General features: G+C 37.9%; 4 protein-coding genes across 4 annotated transcripts; all 4 read left to right on the forward strand.

Annotated features, from left to right (window-relative positions):
- Positions 1–1,031: 1,031 nt before the first annotated feature.
- LOC119886968 (odorant receptor 131-2-like) lies at positions 1,032–3,584 on the forward strand. The gene is made up of 2 exons (XM_038697985.1): positions 1,032–1,181; positions 2,817–3,584. The coding sequence occupies exons 1-2, from the start codon at positions 1,032–1,034 to the stop codon at positions 3,582–3,584; spliced, it is 918 nt and encodes a 305-aa protein (XP_038553913.1).
- Positions 3,585–7,196: 3,612 nt separating this feature from the next.
- On the forward strand, positions 7,197–8,355 carry LOC119885798 (odorant receptor 131-2-like). The gene is made up of 2 exons (XM_038696025.1): positions 7,197–7,346; positions 7,588–8,355. Exons 1-2 carry the CDS (start codon positions 7,197–7,199, stop codon positions 8,353–8,355), a joined length of 918 nt encoding a protein of 305 aa, XP_038551953.1.
- A 3,024-nt stretch (positions 8,356–11,379) lies between these two features.
- LOC119885799 (odorant receptor 131-2-like) lies at positions 11,380–14,806 on the forward strand. Its single transcript, XM_038696026.1, has 3 exons — positions 11,380–11,535; positions 12,515–13,285; positions 14,747–14,806. Exons 1-3 carry the CDS (start codon positions 11,380–11,382, stop codon positions 14,804–14,806), a joined length of 987 nt encoding a protein of 328 aa, XP_038551954.1.
- A 2,647-nt stretch (positions 14,807–17,453) lies between these two features.
- On the forward strand, positions 17,454–19,268 carry LOC119885800 (odorant receptor 131-2-like). Its single transcript, XM_038696027.1, has 2 exons — positions 17,454–17,609; positions 18,447–19,268. The coding sequence occupies exons 1-2, from the start codon at positions 17,454–17,456 to the stop codon at positions 19,266–19,268; spliced, it is 978 nt and encodes a 325-aa protein (XP_038551955.1).

Consider the following 19,268-nt stretch of genomic DNA (forward strand, 5'->3'; position numbering starts at 1 on the left):
GTAAACATGGACAGTTTGAAAGAAATGACTCTTAGGCTGATCCTACAAAAATATTTATGACACAGGACTGTTTAAAGAACTACACTTTATTTGGGGATTTGTGCTCAGTTTTAACATGAACATTTAATAGGTTTGGAAAGGGTACGGTGAAAGAGTAATATACTGATTTTTAGTTTTAAAGTTATGATCTTCTGGCTGAGGTAAGGACTTGTGTTTGGTGTTGTTGTTTTTGAGTGGCCTTATAAAGGATTATTCATAAAAACGTGTTACAGCAACAGTGTCCAACGTTGTCTTTCAAATAATCTAAGAGGAGAGAAGAGAGAAGATAAAAAATATATAAAAGCTTTCTACCTTGTGTGTAAGTCTATTCTCCACGCTTTTAGTATTAGATTATGAAGTAGAAATTAATGACTAGTAAAAAAGGTTTTCAAGGCACTGATTGGTTATCACTCCTCCCGTCATTGTCTCGGTCTCCCTTTCATTGCTGTAGATGAAAATATAATCATATGTTGATGAATTAGTTGATCATGGTTGTTTAAAAACAACAATCTACCAGTTAGCGCTGATACTCTTTAAGATCGTAAAATTGATTGAGAAATACGAGCAGGCTACAGGTTATCATGTTTACTGTATGTTGCTTACATAACACAATTTTAAAATGTTATTCTCACAGATTTCTTTGATTTTTATGATAAAGTGGAAGGCTGGCCTAAATATTTTTCTGTTATTTCAGTAATCAAATCTCAAGTAAGCATTCAAACCTATGTCTTTTTCAGTATTACTAACGTAATTATGTAAAAAGCAACTTTCCCTAAAAAAGGTCCTATACTTTTATTTTTCTTCTGTCTTTACTTACCTGAAAGTGTTTTTGATCTTTAGAGTTATTCAAAAATAGGTTTTGAAAAAGGGGGTGCCTTATAAAATCAGAGTCTTATAAGGTAACCTGTTGTTGTCTATAATCCTGTAAATATGTACCTACTTACTTACTTGCTATTCTTCCTCTCATCTTTTCCTTTTCAGTTTTCAAGATGATGAACGCCTCATCTGCCAATGTGACGATGGTTATCGAGTATCGAGACTCCTTCTCTAAAGCTGTGACCAAGAATGTGATTGTCGTGGTGCTCGGGATCTCCATCAACTGCATCAATGCAGGCCTCATTCACACCTTCTGCAAACACCAGGTCTGGTAATCCTTTGACTCAAGAAATGGTCAGCAGCTCTGTAGGAAACTGTTGGCAAATGTGGAAGTACTGTCTTTTAAGAATCTCACATTGGTTTGAAAAGAGACATTCTTTAGGTCTAGAGTTCTTTTGAATTTTTGGGGGTTTGGTTCAGTCAGAAATCTGAATGTGAACAATCCATCGAGTCTGGCTGGAGGTGAGTAACCTGATGATCAGAATGAAATGTCATGTCCTTTTATGTCATTATTTCAGCTTTACATCATGTTCATATTAGCAGATTTCTTGTCTTGTAGGGGATGTGGGAATATTTTGCTTCGTTTTGTCCAAATCAGTAAATTGATGTATTCATAGTGCATCTTTCAGTCAACATGAAAGCTACAGAAGCGGTCACTAGAAGAACTTAACCTAATGCTTTTCATTACAATAACCTTTTGTTTTTTAGAGTTTTAATTAGGCATGAAACAAAATTATTCTTTGAAACTGAATATGATGGAAAACTTTCCCAAATACTGAACAAGGTTTTTTACATTTCTTCCATTTATTTTGCCTTTTTTTTACCATTGCATAAATTAAATAGTCAAAATGTGCTTTTTACTTGATTTGGAGAGAGTATCGTGGGTGGGTCTGAGGCCCGAGAGGGTCCGGTAAAGCAAATTACATGTGTCCATTTACTTTTAATGGACACATGTAACATGTTTTACACTTTCTGGGAATATAATCCAAAACCGAACGTTGTCACATGTTTATCCTCGCGCTAAATTCATGAAGACTTCATAGCCTCTCTTCAGATAGGACTCATACTGCAACACTCTTTGTAAAGACAGAAACCGAGGCTTGAATACATGTGACTCCAAATTTAGGTGCGGCTAGCTTAATCGCCTTCTCACAAACAAGCGAGTGACAGAAACACTCAAAGCGGGTCAGACCGTTTTTGTTGCCTTTTCTAAGAAGTCAGCCACAGATGTAGTGGATGTGCTAGGAGACAATTCAGCAGAACTGTATCTGCAAACGGCGAATTTTGCGTCTTTCTCTGACCCTTTTAAATGCTTCCACACTGCCGACATGTCAACGCAATTGTTATCTTGTCTTTTGACGTATTAGGCCGAACACCAAAAGAGCTTTTTTTGATATTTTCAGCCGATTAACTCCGGTTGCCGAACATTCGGTGCATCCCTAGTTTTAATATTGTTATTTTTGTAAGTCGATCGTATCTGTAACCTGTACAGCTTCATCAACCTTATCTGTGCTTGTTGCCATTTCTGTGGCAATTTTGTCTTATTGATGGTAGCTAGCAAGAGACAGGAAGATGACATCCCCATTCCTAATCCCACCTAAAAAGCTCTGATTGGTGGATTATTTGTCCAACCAGACATCAATGGACACAGCACTACTGCACAAAATAAAGATGTGGATAGCAATTCAAAGGTCTGGAATGAGGCTAGAAGCAAATACTTTAAATCAAAATCAAGACTTGAATGAGTTCAAGTTGTTTAGCAGCTAGCTAGGTAGTTAGCTGTTGAATGTAAATGATTGACAACTGGCAAACTGAGTGGTTGGACTGTCCCATTTAACTTTTGAGCACCTGATGGTTCAAACCTTTTCTTCCTCCTGTGTGCTTGTCTTCCCACCTTCCAGATCTTCTACATGAATCCTCGCTACATCCTCTTCATTCACCTGGTGTTCAACGACATGGTCCAGGTGACACTGACCGTCATCATGTTTGTCATCAGCTACATCTTCTATAAAATAAATGTCTCCATCTGTTGCGTCTTCATCCTGATTGCGCTTTTCACCACTGAAAACAGCCCTCTGAACCTGGCTTGCATGGCGGTGGAGTGCTACATCGCCATCTGCGTTCCCCTTCGCCACGTGCAGATCTGCACCATCAAGAGAACGTTAATGCTGATTGGTTTAATCTGGGTGACAACCATGCTGTCTGTTCTTCCTGATCTGTTCATCACTTTGGCCACACAGCCACTGGGCTTCTTTCACTCCCAGGTGTTCTGCCTCAGACAAACCGTCTTCCCAAATCCCATCATCATCAAGAAGCGAGATATCACATATTCAGTGTTTCTAGTTATAGTTTGGATCACTATCTTTTACACTTACTTCAAGATCCTGTTCACTGCAAAAACAGCTAGCAAAGATGCTAAAAAAGCAAGAAACACTATCCTCCTCCACGGGTTTCAGCTGCTGCTGTGTATGGCTTCATATGCGACCCCGCAGCTGAAAGATGCTCTGCAGCAATGGTTCCCTGAGAATTACACAGACTCCCTCTTTGCTTCCTATATTATAGTACAGATCCTGCCACGATCTATTAGCTCAATTATCTATGGAATTCGAGACAATACTTTCAGGAAGTACTTGAAAAGGTATCTGTTGTGTAAAGTCAGCATACCGTAAGCAACACTATTTACACTATTGAGTTAATTTGACCAAGTAACATGCAGACAGTATAGAGTCCAGCGGTACACTCACTATTAAACATTTGTGTAAATCCAAACACAGAAATGTCTTTCTGCATGAAAAAATACAGGCTGAAGCTGCACAGTATGTCAGTAAGTGATTCAGCATTTCTGAGAAACGACTGTACAATGTGCAAAATACAATAACTACAAGAATGGTCACGAATAACTAATATGTATGAAATTAAACCAATTAAACTGTTTAAATATCGTAATATCTAGTGTTCTAAATCCCATGCAATCTACCGCTGCTTGCTGCATACGAATCTCACTTAGGAAACAAAGCGTGTGACAACCAATCACATTGCTGCTGCACTTATATGTGACACTCAGCTCAACACATCAGAGGAATATTCAAGTTACTTAACTAGTCACATTTTCAATTTCAGTTCAATTGATGTTGTGAATGTTGTTGTTCTAGGTTGGAGCTGTACTTTCAGTTAATTAAAATTACTTTTTAAATTACAAATTAACTTATTATGTACATCCATATTTTAGTTAAATAGATTTTTTATTTTGTATTTAGGTCCATGCTTCTAAGTTGGACAAGTACATTTCTGCATTCATTTTGGATTCCATGAGTGCAAGCTTAATTTTATAAAAGAAAAACAACGAGAAACAACGATATTCAAGGGACATTCAACTGTCAGAGGTCAACAGACATGTTCATGGACGTTAGCAAGCTGCTGCTAGCTGGAGAAGCTGTGAAGAATTACAGGGAGTAATCTCAGGGATGGCTTCATTAAGTCAGGCAAGTCCATAGACTGTATTTCAGAGGTGGTTGGTGGACAACCGCTTTTAAGCCTCAAGTTCGCCATCGTGTTTTTTCGGAACCAGAAGTGACCATTTTTGGACGAGAGGATGAAGCTGCGGAGGGATAAGCATCGGTAGGCATGAATGGTTGTTGTGGTAGCAACATGTCAGTCATAAGATAGCCACACCTTAAAGCATATCCCTGCTTTATCTACTATTTTCCTCATAATGGGACCATAATTTACTAAATGACCATCATGTTGTATTGAAGAAGGCTTGAAACCAGAAACACATTAGGCTGGTGACCAGCATAAGGAGGAGGCTGTTGTGGCTGCTCGCTACTGACTCTCCTGTTTGTTAAATGGATAAATTGTTTAATTGCCAATTTGTCTTGTTTCTTCAGACTTCAATCATCCAATCCACCAAAGAAAAGTCAACAGCAAAGAAAAGGTGCTTGGCATTGCTCTGCATGTTCCTTACAAATGTGGCACCACTTAAAAAGGGACATGAACAAGCTTTCCAATGGTATAAGATTTATTGCATAGTTTATTTAGACTTCTTTATGCAACCGGTGGAGTCGCCCCCTGCTGGCCATTAAGAATAATGCAGGTTTAATGCACTTCCATATTGGCTTCACTTTTCAGACCTAGAAGTTCCTGCTTGGTTAAGTCACAGCAAATAATGACAAAAATAAAGTTATAGGGATAATCATGCATGTGATGTCACTGTACTTTCCAGCCACTTGTTTTTATGCATATTTTCAGTTTGTACCAACCTGAGTGGAAAAGCTCAGTTTATTAAACCCTGATGTTTGGGGATCCAGGGATGGTATTACTGTATGTGAAAAAGTGATGGAAGTGCACATCCGCAATAGTAAAACACACACACAGACTTACATGCACACACACAAACATACATACACACACACACACACACACAAAATCATACTTCTAATTTGAGACACAAATGTAGGCGCATATATCCCCAGCATGAAACACCTTAACATGCAGACACCTCCCTGAACGCTGAGATGTGTGTTTAACACAGCAAATATAAAGTCAGAGATTTCCTGGAGTCATTATGTTGGTGGCCTTGTGCAAACACATCAACTAAGGTGAGAACCACCTACTGTACACTGCTGTTATATATCTAAAAATATAAAAGTTTTACAAACTCTGATAAACGTTTATCACTTATCCCATGTCCCTTTATCATTGCTTTTAAATTCCAACTGATTTTATTTACAGTATATGTGTTCTGTTTATCACTGAAAGTAAGCAGGTCTGTTGTTTGAGACATGTGGGTAATGTGTACACAGGCCTGTTAGTGATGGTTTGTTTCTCCAATGATTGTTGAATGTCATTGATTCTGTTGCAAAGCTTTTCCTATTTGATATGTATCAATTTCCTCATTTACATTTTTAAAGCTACTGAGGTTGCTGTGTTGATAAAAACTACTTCATCTGATCATCTAACTGAATGATTAGCCTCTTTCCAAAAATATACACTATGTTGTCATGCTGTTTTATTCCATTATTACACTTTTATCTCCTGAGCTTTAATGTCAATTTCAGCAAATAAAATATAGATTTGTATATTTTAGATTGACGCTCTGATCTTCTGCTGGAGGTTAGTTCTTCTGTATCTGCCGTTATCCCTGAAAATGTCTATGCAGAATTAACCTTCACAAATTTGAATTTGACACACAGATTCTACCGTGTCCAGCTGTGTCTAGTTTCTTCAGATGATTTGATTGATTAAAATGTTAATGACTACTTTTCAAAGCTTTTGATATTGTAAAGTACACATGCAAAATTACATTATTGTAATACATTGTTATACAGGTAATAGAAAAATACTCCATTTTGATCACTAGTCAGTAGTGTTTTTTTCTCCTATTTTATCCAAATGATGCACCAGGTGAAACCTAACTCTCTGCTACAAGGTTTTGTTTACAGTTTAATTTTTTAAGTTGGAGTTAATCGAACAAAGCAGTTTTAATGTGAAACTGTTGATTTTACACTCAAACATTTGTTCAGCTGTTGTGACAGCCTGCTGACTCAAACAGATACATTGGTATAAATAAATAACATTTACAACACTACCATTATTATACTGTTGAAGGTAGCTTTATTTTATGCATTCTTTTTTGTTTAAGCATGCCTGTATTATAAATATATTATCAAGACATATGACTGAAAGACAGATATCTGGAAATTATCATGATCCAGTCTCTATATGTGTAAAACCCAGACTGCACCTCATTATATAAGTGATTCATGAAAACATAATGATTGAAATACATGTGTTGTGTAAAGTTTGAATGTACGCATTTCCCCTAGTGATGCTACTGTAAGATAATATTTTTGATAACAACGTCCTCCTCTCTCTCGGACTTAAAGTCATTAAAAGAAAAAAAATACTTAACCAAGAATGTAAATGTTCTCACTTCAACATGCTTTACCATTGATTTGTTTTGTAGATCCATAATAAATCAGGAGGGTTGATGACTGTTGGTTAATACAATCTACTGTTAAATGTTGATTCTTTTGAGATGGGTAAAATGGAATTAGAAATATTTGCAAATATAAATTTGCAAAAAAATAAATTGTGATGCTGTATCATTCATTTGAAATATGTCAGATTGGTGTTTTGTTCAAACTGTTTATCTTCCAAAGAATTAATTCTAAAACAGATATTGTTCAATTGTACTATAATAAGTGTTGCTCATATATTTGGTCCAATAAGTATATATGTTATGTTTTTGTTATGTTAGGCTAAACTACAGCTTTCATGAGATGAACGTATCATCTGTCAATGGGACTGTGGTTGGTCGGTCTCCAGACTCCTTAACTAAAGCTGTGACCAAGAATGTGATTGTCGTGGTTATCGGGATCTCCATCAACTACATCAATGCAAGCCTCATTCACACCTTCCGCAAACACCAGGTCTGATATTTCTTTAATGACACAGTAATATGTTTTTTACTTTAGATTTTTGGTAGAAATGAAGCCAGGTCAGGCTAAATTAGTCCAACAGTGGGGTGATCTTCGAAGAATAGTTAAAATAGTTCCTAGTGACTATAGAATAGTATTTTACCATTACTAGTTAATTAAAACTGTAAATTGTGAAAAATCAACACAAACATCAATCTAAAATCTGCCAATGTGCTTTGGTTCCACCCTCTAGATCTTCTACATGAATCCTCGGTACATCCTCTTCATTCACCTGGTGGTCAACGACACGATCCAAATGATGCTGTCTGTCATGCTGTTTGTCATCAGCTACACCATCTATAAAATAAATGTCTCCATCTGTTGCGTCTTTATCTTGATTGCGCTTCTCACCACTGAAAACAGCCCTCTGAACCTGGCTTGCATGGCGGTGGAGTGCTACATCGCCATCTGCGTTCCCCTTCGCCACGTGCAGATCTGCACCATCAAGAGAACGTTAATGCTGATTGGTTTAATCTGGGTGACAACCATGCTGTCTGTTCTTCCTGATCTGTTCATCACTTTGGCCACACAGCCACTGGGCTTCTTTCACTCCCAGGTGTTCTGCCTCAGACAAACCGTCTTCCCAAATCCCATCATCATCAAGAAGAGAGATATCACTTATTCAGTGTTTCTAGTTATAGTTTGGATCACTATCTTTTACACTTACTTCAAGATCCTGTTCACTGCAAAAACAGCTAGCAAAGATGCTAAAAAAGCCAGAAACACTATCCTCCTCCACGGGTTTCAGCTGCTGCTGTGTATGACAACATATGTAGGCCCCCAGTTATTAGATGTTCTGCAACAATGGTTCCCTAAGGATTATACAGACTCCCTCTTTGCTTACTATGTTATTGTACAAGTCCTGCCACGATCTATTAGTCCGATGATCTATGGCATACGAGACAATACTTTCAGAAAGTACCTGAAAAGTTACCTGTTGTGCAGATTTAGAATGCAGTAAGCAACCAAATAAAGACTATAATTAGGTCTTTAATGCTTAAACATTTAAACTACAGGTTTCTCAAACTGTTAAAACATTTGTGAAAATCCTAACTCAGAATTGTAATGTACATAGTGCATGCTGTGAGTGAAAGTTTCCACAATATTGTTGTAGATGAACACAAAATATGTAAACTCATCTCAGCTCCACTCAAACAACCAAATACAAATGTTAATGATTTGTGATTAAACATCCTTATACCAGGTGTCCTAAACAACGAACGTACTTTCGCCTGTGCCTTGATGTATATGGATCTCAGTTGTGAAATGAAACGTATGACAACTCATAACACACGAGAGAAAAATAGTTACAATATCTCACACACACGAGTACATCATCTTTAGAAGAGGCTTCCTTCTGGGACGACAGCCTTGCAGACCAGTTTGATGCAGTGTGCAGCGTATGGTCTGAGCACTGACAGGCTGACCCCCCACCACTTTAACCTCTGCAGCAATGCTGGCAGCACTCATACGTCTATTTCCCAAAGACAACCTCTGGATATGACGCTGAGTACGTGCACTCAACTTCTTTGGTCGACCATGGTGAGGCCTGTTCTGAGTAGAGCCTGTAAAACCGTTGTATGGTCTTGGCCACTGTGCTGCAGCTCAGTTTCAGGGTCTTGGCAATCTTCTTATAGCCTCGGCCATCTTTATGTAGAGCAGCAATTATTTTTTTCAGATCCTCAGCGAGTTCTTTGCCATGAGGTGCCATGTTGAACTTCCAGTGACCAGTATGAGGGAGTGTGAGAGCGATAATTCTAAATTTAACTCACCTGCTCACACCTGTGACCTTGTAACACTAACGAGTCACATGACACTGGGGAGTGAAAATGGCTAACTGGGCCCAATGTGGACATTTTCACTTAACTGTGTACTCACTTTTGTTGCCAGCGGTTTTGACATTAATGGCTGTGTGATGTGTTATTTTGAGGGGACAGCAAATTTACACCGTTATACAAGCTGCACACTCACTTTACATTGTATCAGAGTTGTCACATGAAAAGATATATTGAAGTATGAGTAGGGGTGTCCTCACTTTTGTGAGATACTGTATGTGGCCCTAGTCATTTTTGTAACTTCAGACTGATTGAGGTTATGAGTGTTCCCGTTCAATGTTTGAACTAAACTTTGGTTTAATGAAAATAAATTAACTTTGGTATTTGTTGTTCAGTAATGTAACCATAATCATGAAATGTTTATTATTTGTCTGTTTGGACAAAATCACTGTAACCTGTGGAGTTCTGTGTTTTTTTTTTACCTCTAGTAGCACCATGGAGGTTTTTTATAATTGGGCCCCTGTTTTGTTTGTTTCGTGCTCACCCACGAGGACACACATGCACATACATGTGCACGCAGGTGACAAGATACAAGTTTCTGCCCGTGGTTTCCTACCATTTCACTGATCTATAGGTGGCAGTAATGCACCATGAAACAAGCAATGTGCCATAAAAGGCAGGGAAGAAGAAAGACTACCAACAAGTAAACATGCATGTAAACAATGCAAAATGTGAAATACTTGGGTATGCATTCAACACATTTATTAGAACTCAAGGATACACACCAAATTTAACACTGAATGTAAACATGTAAACTTTTGTTTGTTTACAAAAAATCTCCAATGGGGTGCCTTTAAAAAATGCCATAAAGCTGTGGTTGTACATTGTGCTAAGTAAGCCAGGAACACAATTTTGACATACAAGAAAACACTTTCAGGAAGTATATACAGTATCTCACAAAAGTGAGTACACCTTTACCATTTTATCATTAAATTACAGGTAGAATTCCCCTTTTTCGCTTGTGTGCATGTGTAATTACAAGGCTCGACTGAGAATACAGAGTCATCCAGCGAAGGTTGAGGTCAAGGGTCAAGTTGCCCTTGACTTCAGCCTTCGTTGGATAACTATGACCTGGATGACTGAGAACCTTCACAGAATACAGAGTCCTAACCAATTTTGAAATGTGGTTGCATAAACTCACAAATAAGTAGAAAGTTTACACTGTAATTTACACTGACTTCACTCTGGAGGAATAAGACATTATTTGTTTTATTTATTTATTCATAATGGTAGGTCTCCCATTGAGGTTTGAGTTTTTAAATTAAATTAAATTATTGTAAGAAAATAGTTTATTGTCTTATACATCTGTTTTAGTTAGCTTGTCTTAATAAAATTTATATTTGAATTAAACATTTGTGTTGTTTTGTTTTTATTCCTAATATATCTTACTACACACCATTGACTGTATTTGTCTAAATATGCATAATTATGACACACTTGCAGATGAGGTTCCTTCATTATATTTTTATTTGACTGACAGGCCGTGGTCCAATCACCTAAAGAGAACAGGCCCCGTACTCTACACAGCTGGAATCACCTCTTACATTCTGCAGAACTCGTGCATCATCCTGCTTGATATAAACATCCTCCACTGAGTTCAGACTCATTTCACTCAAGTGTACTTTCTGAGGTAGGTAGGAAAGTCTTTGGTGCTATACTGTAGAACTGCAACATTAAGTGCAGTATTTCATTATGTTGTTTGGTGTTGTCTGAACATGATGTAATTTCTTTATTTTTAAAAATGTGTTGATCTTATTTAAAATGTGTTAAAAATTTTGCATTTAGAAAAGGAAATTACATTTTTCACTTTCATTTAAATGATCTGTTGCTTGTTGAGAAAGTTTAGCTGTCTCATTTTTAAATAAGCTGTTCTGCTAAAAATGTGACTTCTACTACAGTAAAAAGAATTATTATCTTTGTGAAACATTGAAGACCTACACAAATATCACAGTTACATTTCTGGAAGGATATATTTCTGGATGAATGTTTTTCTTACTTTAACAGGAAAGATACATTTATTGGATTTAGATTTACTATATTTCTGTGAATAATTCCTCACGTTGTTAACCAAGGTATTGCTTGGTTTAACATTTAAATATGTTTACATGTTGCTCTGTAACAGAGGCTTGCAGGATCATCAGATCATTTCCATGAATTCCTCATCTAATGGTTTAAGTGTGTCAAGTGTACAGAGTTATCGAGACTCTTTCAGCACATCTGTGGTCAAAAATGTGATCATTCTGGCTCTTGGCCTCATCATCAACTATATCAATGGCACCCTTATTCACACCTTCAGAAAACACCAGGTCAGAATACTTTACTACTGTTTCTCCTTACTAACACGGTCATTATTGTTGATATTATTCAAATGTCAGTTATAATTATTAGCAGAAAACTATGACAACTGGACAGCTGTCTTCTACTACAGTTTAATTTATTGAGAGGGCAGAGGTTTGTGATTGTGATGATCTTGATGTTGTTCAGAAGCAATTTTATTTTGTGTTGCATTGTGTGTGAGCAAAGTTCAGTTAAAGAAAAGTGAAGGGGATATGTTTAGCTGGCTTTTTAATAAGGTATATTTTTGTCTAGAAAAATGCACGGAAACCAAGACATAATAGGACATTTCTGTCTGAATGATTTGAAATGACCTTTTTGAATTTGTGGAACTGAATGTAATTGTTGAAATTAGATTTGTTTTATTTTATCACATTTTCTATTAAATTTGCATTTGTTATTTATACTTTTATTTTGAAGTCATGAACAAGTCTCGTTGGGTTGCTCTCGCATGAATGGAGCTGCTGAGCTACTCCGGCCGGCAAGCAGAGAGCACGGACATTTTTGTCTGCTCATGTGGAAAGGTTGCAGCAGACTCTGGTATGAGCGGTTTTAAGTTTACCTCTGAAGACTCAAAGACTTCCTCTTCTTTGTAGCATGCAGCGACAGAGGAAATTTGTTTGTCTGTATTTTACTTAGGTAAATGTTATCCCACGTGCTGTGGATGTTATTGTTTATGTTAAGCCAACATGTTTTTTTATCTTTTCTCAGTATTTAGTTTTCATGTGGATTTGGAGCGAAGACTTCCAATAAACCAGTAGCAAGAAAACCACTTGTGTCTGCCTGCGCTTAGAGGAAATTACTCTGCCAATTAGGATTTGTCATGTGGCCATCCTGTTTGTCGTTGCTTGCCATATTGTTTTCTAAGCCAATATGGTCTGACGTGCCAACGGATGGAATAAAGTGATGTTTAACTGACCTTTCATTTCTTCTTCTCCTCCTCTCTTTCAGATATTTTATATGAATCCTCGTTACATCCTATTCATCCACCTGGTGGTGAACGATATGATCCAGCTCACTACAACAATCAGCCTGTTTGTCTTAAGTTACATCTTCTACCAAATTAATGTTTCCCTGTGTTGCCTTATTATAACTTTAGCTGTCTTCACCACCCTCAACACTCCTTTAAATTTAGCTGTCATGGCAGTGGAGTGCTACATTGCTATTTGTTTACCGCTGCGACACACTCAGTTGTATACCATCAAAAGAACATATATTGTGATTGGTTGGATTTGGGCCATGAGTGCAGCCTCAACCCTACCAGATGTGTGTATTATTCTGGCAACAGAGCCTATACAGTTCTTTTACTCCACAATTTTTTGTGAAAGGGATAATGTGTTCCGGCACCCTATACATATGAAAAAGAGGGATATATCCTACATAATCTACCTAATTTGTGTTTGGCTCACTCTCTTCTACACTTACTTCAAGATCTTCTTTGCTGCTAAAGAAGCTAAAGCAGCTAAATCATCTGGTGGAGACGCAAAGAAGGCCAGGAATACAATCCTGCTCCATGGCTTTCAGTTACTGTTGTGTATGCTAACCTATATTGCCCCTATGTTAAAAAGCGCTCTGGTGAACTGGTTTCCTACACATTATGTAAATGTAGTCTTTGTTTGTTATATTATCATCCAGATCCTTCCCCGGTTTCTCAGTCCCATTGTGTACGGGCTACGAGACAAGACATTTAGGCAGCATCTGAAAAAGTATCTGCTGTGTACAGTGAGAGCAAGCATCAAACCATGGACTGAAGCAAAACAAAGTTAGATCCTTGAACAAAATTTTCCAGTTGTGAATGCCACAGAGGACAAAGTTTTTAAACTTAACTCATCTAGATCATGTTAATCCTATTGGACGGCGACCCATCCAATAGTTGTCGAGATATTTCATTCTAAAACCAAACTTTAACTTGAAAAGCCAGGGGCTCAACCTGGCAGGTTTTAGGTACCAAATTACATAAATTCATCCATTAGTCTCAACTATTTTGCAAAAATTGCTAAAGTAAACATCATAGTGGAGCTATAGGAAAAGTCAGGGGATCATCATAGTCAGTAGCATCTATAGGGATCATGAATCTGGAGGAATTAGACAAATTTAATTATAACCAGTAGGTCTCCCATTAAGGTTTAAAGAAGAATGTACAGAAAAACCCTGTTTCACCTGTTTTTTTTTAACTCTGTCACAGTGTTTTCATTGCAATGAAATAGTTGTTAGTAAATATTGTATTGTCTTATACATCTGTTTAAGTTAGTGCTTCTTTATTAAAGTCATGTTTCAATTAAAATATGTATTGTTTAATCAAAATTAAGTGGTTTTATTTATTTTTATCAGTTTTCCATTTATATACAACCTCATTCAGCCACGTGCTTTTCATAGTCTGGCCTTACGATGTCTTTAGTTTGGATTTGCTCTCTGAATAGAAGTATTGATTATTATATGAAACATTTTACAATGACTTAAAGTTGGCTTTATATTGCAATATTTTAAATATTACATTTACATTAAATTTGCCCATTTAGCAGACGCTTTTATTCAAAGCGACTTACATTTGAGGAACAACATACAAGCATCAACAGACATTCAATACAGCACAAGATCTACAACTGACAATAGATACTAGAGCTAATAGCACGTACCGCATCAATGGGGTAAATACTTAGGGAAAGAAGGGACAGTTTAAAAAACGTGAAATCAATCCAAGAGAATTGTAAGGGGATAAAAGAAGAGCACAGGAAGTGCATGTTAGAGGTTAGAGGTGTTATAAGAGAAAGTGTTCTTGGGAGCTTCTTGAAGTTAGAGAGGGACGCCCTGCTCTGACGGTGTGTGGTAGCTCGTTCCACCATCGTGGTGTCACAGATGAGAACAGGAACTTAGGTTGCTTTGTGTGAAGGGATGGCAGAGCCAGGCATAGCCTGTCGTATGCAAAGAAATCAGCAGTTTTGTCACTATTAGCACAGTAACCAAATAGAAAGAAGTGATGCTTCCTCCTGTAATTATATGCAATTTCCCAAACTTAGAAATTACAATTCCTCAACACAAAGGAGGTTTTGTGGAACTGGCCAGGAAATCTACGCTTCGTGTTTTTTCATGTACAAATGACCCCTGCTTGAATTCCCTGCTATTATGTCTTTCCTAACTAAATTGCTGTGTAACACGAACCCTCTTTACTTGCTTTGTGTTGAGGAACTGAGACAGATGGACTTCCAGCTGCTGGAGTGCCTGATCCTCATTTACGCCAGATAAGGAGTCATCCTGTTTGGGAATTGAAGCATTTGCTCTGGCTATATCTTCATTTTGCTCTTTCATGCTTAATTAGCACGCAGCTAGACACAATCTCTGGACAAATCAATAGAAACAAGAAGTGCTCTGTAACATGCAGTCTTCTCTACCCACGGTTATCAGGCCCCTCATCACAGTTTGCGAAATGTGGACTCGAACTTGGAAACTCAGGCGTGACAGGTGGACAAGTTAAAACCCAAGGCGCTAGCATCTGTCGCTAGCCCGTCTCTTCTGGCATCAAGGAGTGAGGTTTACACACACCACAGCCTAGCAGGCTCCCATTACAGAAGCTCATTGGTATTTTTTGTCCTGGCCAGTAGAGAGTGTCTCTAAAGAAAAACGAACATTAGTCGTTTCAGCAAATTCCTAAAGACAACATTCAACTGACTAAGGCCTGTTGTGGCTGTAGTAATTATTAAGGAGGACGTTAGGCGACGTTCTTATGGAGCCACAGACTCCAGTAGGTGGTCGGGGTGAAGGGATGGGTCAACCAAAATGTCGGACTTTAACGCGGGAGAAAGTCTCAGTTCCTTTTAACCATGACCACATCTGTTTCCTAACCGTAACCATGTGGTGTATGTATGGCAAAGGTTCCCTAACCTTAACGAAGTAATAATTTTCACCCAAACTTTACGAAGTTGTCTGACCCTAACCACACCTTAAGAATAGTGGTGTAAGATCAGAAAACGGCAATGTTGTCCTGTTGATAGGGACAAATGAGAAATCGCTTCTGGAGGAAAGTGTGTTCTCACTCTGCGATGCTGATACCATCCCTGACCGGACTTATAAATAAGTAAGTATAAATACTTCTGATCATGACATCCTGGGTTTCCTGAAACTCCTGAATACTGTATTTGTGTTTTTTGCCAGGTTACACGACTCCACGACTAAATGCTAATGTTGCTCCGTGTCCGAAAACTGTACAAGTACATAAACATTTTTTGCCTTTTAATTAGCTTTTTTTTTTTTTACCACTGCATAAATAAAATTGTCAAAATGTGCTTTTTACTCAGTGTTTCCACAGGATTTGGAGAGACTATGGTGGGGGAGGTCCGAGGCCCGAGAGGGTCCGGTAAAGTAAAGTACATGTACCATTTACTTTTAATGGACACATGTAATATATACTTTCTGTGAATATAATCCAATTAATCTTATTTCCATCCTGTATAGAAACATTATTTTGAAAACGGGATGTTGTCACACGTGTATCCTCGCACTAAATTCATCAAGTCCGATCCAATTTGATAAATAATGTTGCATGTGGTTCTCGTAACGCGTAAAATGAAGACTTCACAGCCTCTCTTCAGGCAGGACTGTCATACTGCAACACTTGTCTTTGTAAAGAGAGAAACTGACAGGATAAAGTCGCTAACCTGCCTGTCAGCTCGCACTGGGCTGTTTCAGTTACCAAGTTAGTCACAGATGGAGTGGATTTGTTAGGAGACAATTCAGCAGAACAGCGTCAGCAAAAGGCGATTTTTTTCAGACACACTTTTAAATGCTTCCACAATGCCAACATGTCAACGTAGTTGTTCGGTAAAATTTTATCAGTCTAAATAACAACAACAGGAAAATAAAACTTTTCCCTTTAAGAAATAAACATCATGAATATAATCATTCTCTTTATCTCTAACTGCTCTGTTCCGACGTATTAGGCCGAACAATGATGAACCTATTTTTGCTATTTTCAGGCGATTCATTTCAGTGGCCAAACATTCAGTGCATTCCTAGTTTTGGTAGGCCCATTTTTTCCCCCACTTTGGACAGAGCCATCATAGAGGTTTCCTACTGCTTCATGTTAAAGCCAGGCCAACCACATCCTGACTCTAGCCCCGCACTTAAGGCATAAAAACTGCATAAAATCATGTTATTCTTGCAAAAAACAAAAACAACAAAAAACAAAAGAGCATATTTCCAAAATGTGAAACTATTCCTTTAAACACACACACACACACACACACACACACACACACAAAATATGGGCAACCATAATCCCAAATGTCTTCTATCAACACATATAAACAGATCTTTGCATCGACACCCACAACAGACTGGTGCTATGTGACGTTTGGATGGGTAGGTACAGACATGCTTACTGCTTTCACTGACTGATACTGTATAGGCCGCAAATTACTGTGTTATTGAATATCATGTTATATGATTGTATGTTATATGCATTATGTATATTTTTCTCTTAATTATTGACACATACTGCTGAATTTTTGCTTCTGCCCTGAGTGTAATGAAAAGAAGTTTCTGTAATAGTCAGTGATGCATACAGTTTCCTCACAGTGGTAGTGATTCCTCGAAGGGGATTATGCTCAATCTCAGACAAAGTAAACATCGGGTACAGCTGTACCATGTGCACTAAAATAGCTTATAAAGTTTAAGAAATAGTTGAACAGTTTGGCACATTCTCCACAACATACTCCACAAAGAGGCAGTAAATTGCAAATTGTGTTAGAAATGTTAAGATTTAGTGGAGAATGATTTATTCCATGCATCCATTTTCCTTATTTTATTTTCATGTTGATAAATAATGTTTAAGCTTGAAGGACACACAATAATCTAGAAGATGATTTATTTCAGACATGATTTAGCCATTTTAGACATGAACTTTTCATCCATCAACGGCACTTCAACTGTAACTTGGAATCAGCGGGACACCTTCACCACGGCTGTGACCAAGAATGTGATTGTCACAGCTCTCTGCATCTCTATCAATTACATCAATGGTACTCTGGTCCACACCTTCAGAAAGCACCAGGTCTGACATCCGCTTTTGTTTTTGCAGTACAACAGTATAATGTGTGCGAGTAGAAAATGAGAATCAGGAGTCAGCAGAAGAGAATACCTGGATAGCAGGTTATAAAAGAATTGTATTAACCTGAAGCAAATTATTAGCATAATAAAGACAAAATATTACTTTATGACGCAAAAACACATGTACAGGTGCATCTAAAAATTTATATATCGTAATTTATTTCAGAAAGTGAACCCTTCTTATATATTCTAGATTCATTACATATAAAGTGAAATATTTCAAGCCTTTCTTTTGTTTTAATCTTGATGATTACAGCTCAAAAAAAAATCTAAAAATTTTAGATTTTTAGAATAAAGAATTTTATAATCCAGAAATGTCGAGCTCTAATTAGATAATTAAACAAAACACCTCCAAAGGTGCAGACATGTCAACGTAGTTGTTCGATAAAATTTAATCGGTCTTTTGATTTATTAGGCCGAACACCAAAAGTGCTATTTTTGCAATTTTCGGCCGATTAATTTTCAGCGGCCGAACATTCGGTGCATCCCCATTAAATACATTAAATATCATCTAGACTAGACCTTACCAAATTTCATATGCGCTGTTACTTACAGAAAGCTTTCACCTCTGAAAGGCAATAAACATGCTATAATCATTAGCATGTAACACTAATATTATTGTTTAATGTGACGTGATGTGAATCAGTTATTGCAGAATACATAGTGTGCTTTGCTGAAACACAAAACTGAAAAATGAGAGTTTGAAAAAGCAACAAATTAAAATGAATTGAATCATCTACAATGCCAAAACTACTAAATTAAAACTAATTTCATCCTCCAGATCTTCAACTCAAACCCTCGTTACATTCTGTTCATCCACCTGGTGATAAATGACATGATGCAGCTGTTCCTGTCCACTCTTCTCCACATCATCAGCTACGCCCTTTACACAATCAGTGTACCGTTCTGCCTCATCCTGCTGATCATCACCATCCTCACCACCCTCAACACCCCACTGAACCTGGCTGGCATGGCGGTCGAGTGCTACATCGCCATCTGCATCCCCCTCCGTCACGGACAGATCTGCACCATTAAGAAAACCTGCATCCTGATCGGTTTGATCTGGGTTGCGAGTGCATTCTCTATCCTACCAGATCTCTTCATCCTCCTGGCCACAGAGCCGCTGCAGTTTTTTCACTCTTCAGTTTTATGTGCCAGAGATTACGTGTTCAGAAGCCCTTACAGCCTGAAGAAGAGGGACGCTTCACACATTGTTTGTCTCGTCCTGGTTTGGCTCACACTCGTATACACTTACTTCAGGATTCTGTTTGCTGCCAAGGAAGCGACTGCAGACATTAGAAAAGCCAGAAACACTATCCTGCTGCATGGCTTTCAGTTGCTGTTGTGTATGCTTACTTATGTGAGACCCATGTTTGAAGAAGGTCTGCTCTACTTATTGCCCAACCAGCTCCTGGACATACGCTTTGCCTGTTATGTCATTGTCCAGATCCTGCCACGGTTTGTTAGTCCCATTGTCTACGGACTACGAGACCAAACCTTCAGGACATACGTGAAAAGGCACCTGCTTTGTAAAGTGAGCATAAGAAACCACCCAGAAACCGTCACCATGTCAAACATGAGGCCCACGTTGAAACTGCAATGA

Source organism: Micropterus salmoides, unplaced genomic scaffold (assembly GCF_014851395.1).
Source record: "Micropterus salmoides isolate LMB-PRFRI ecotype aquatic unplaced genomic scaffold, ASM1485139v1 Ms_hic_scaffold_4, whole genome shotgun sequence".
NCBI lineage: Eukaryota > Metazoa > Chordata > Actinopteri > Centrarchiformes > Centrarchidae > Micropterus > Micropterus salmoides.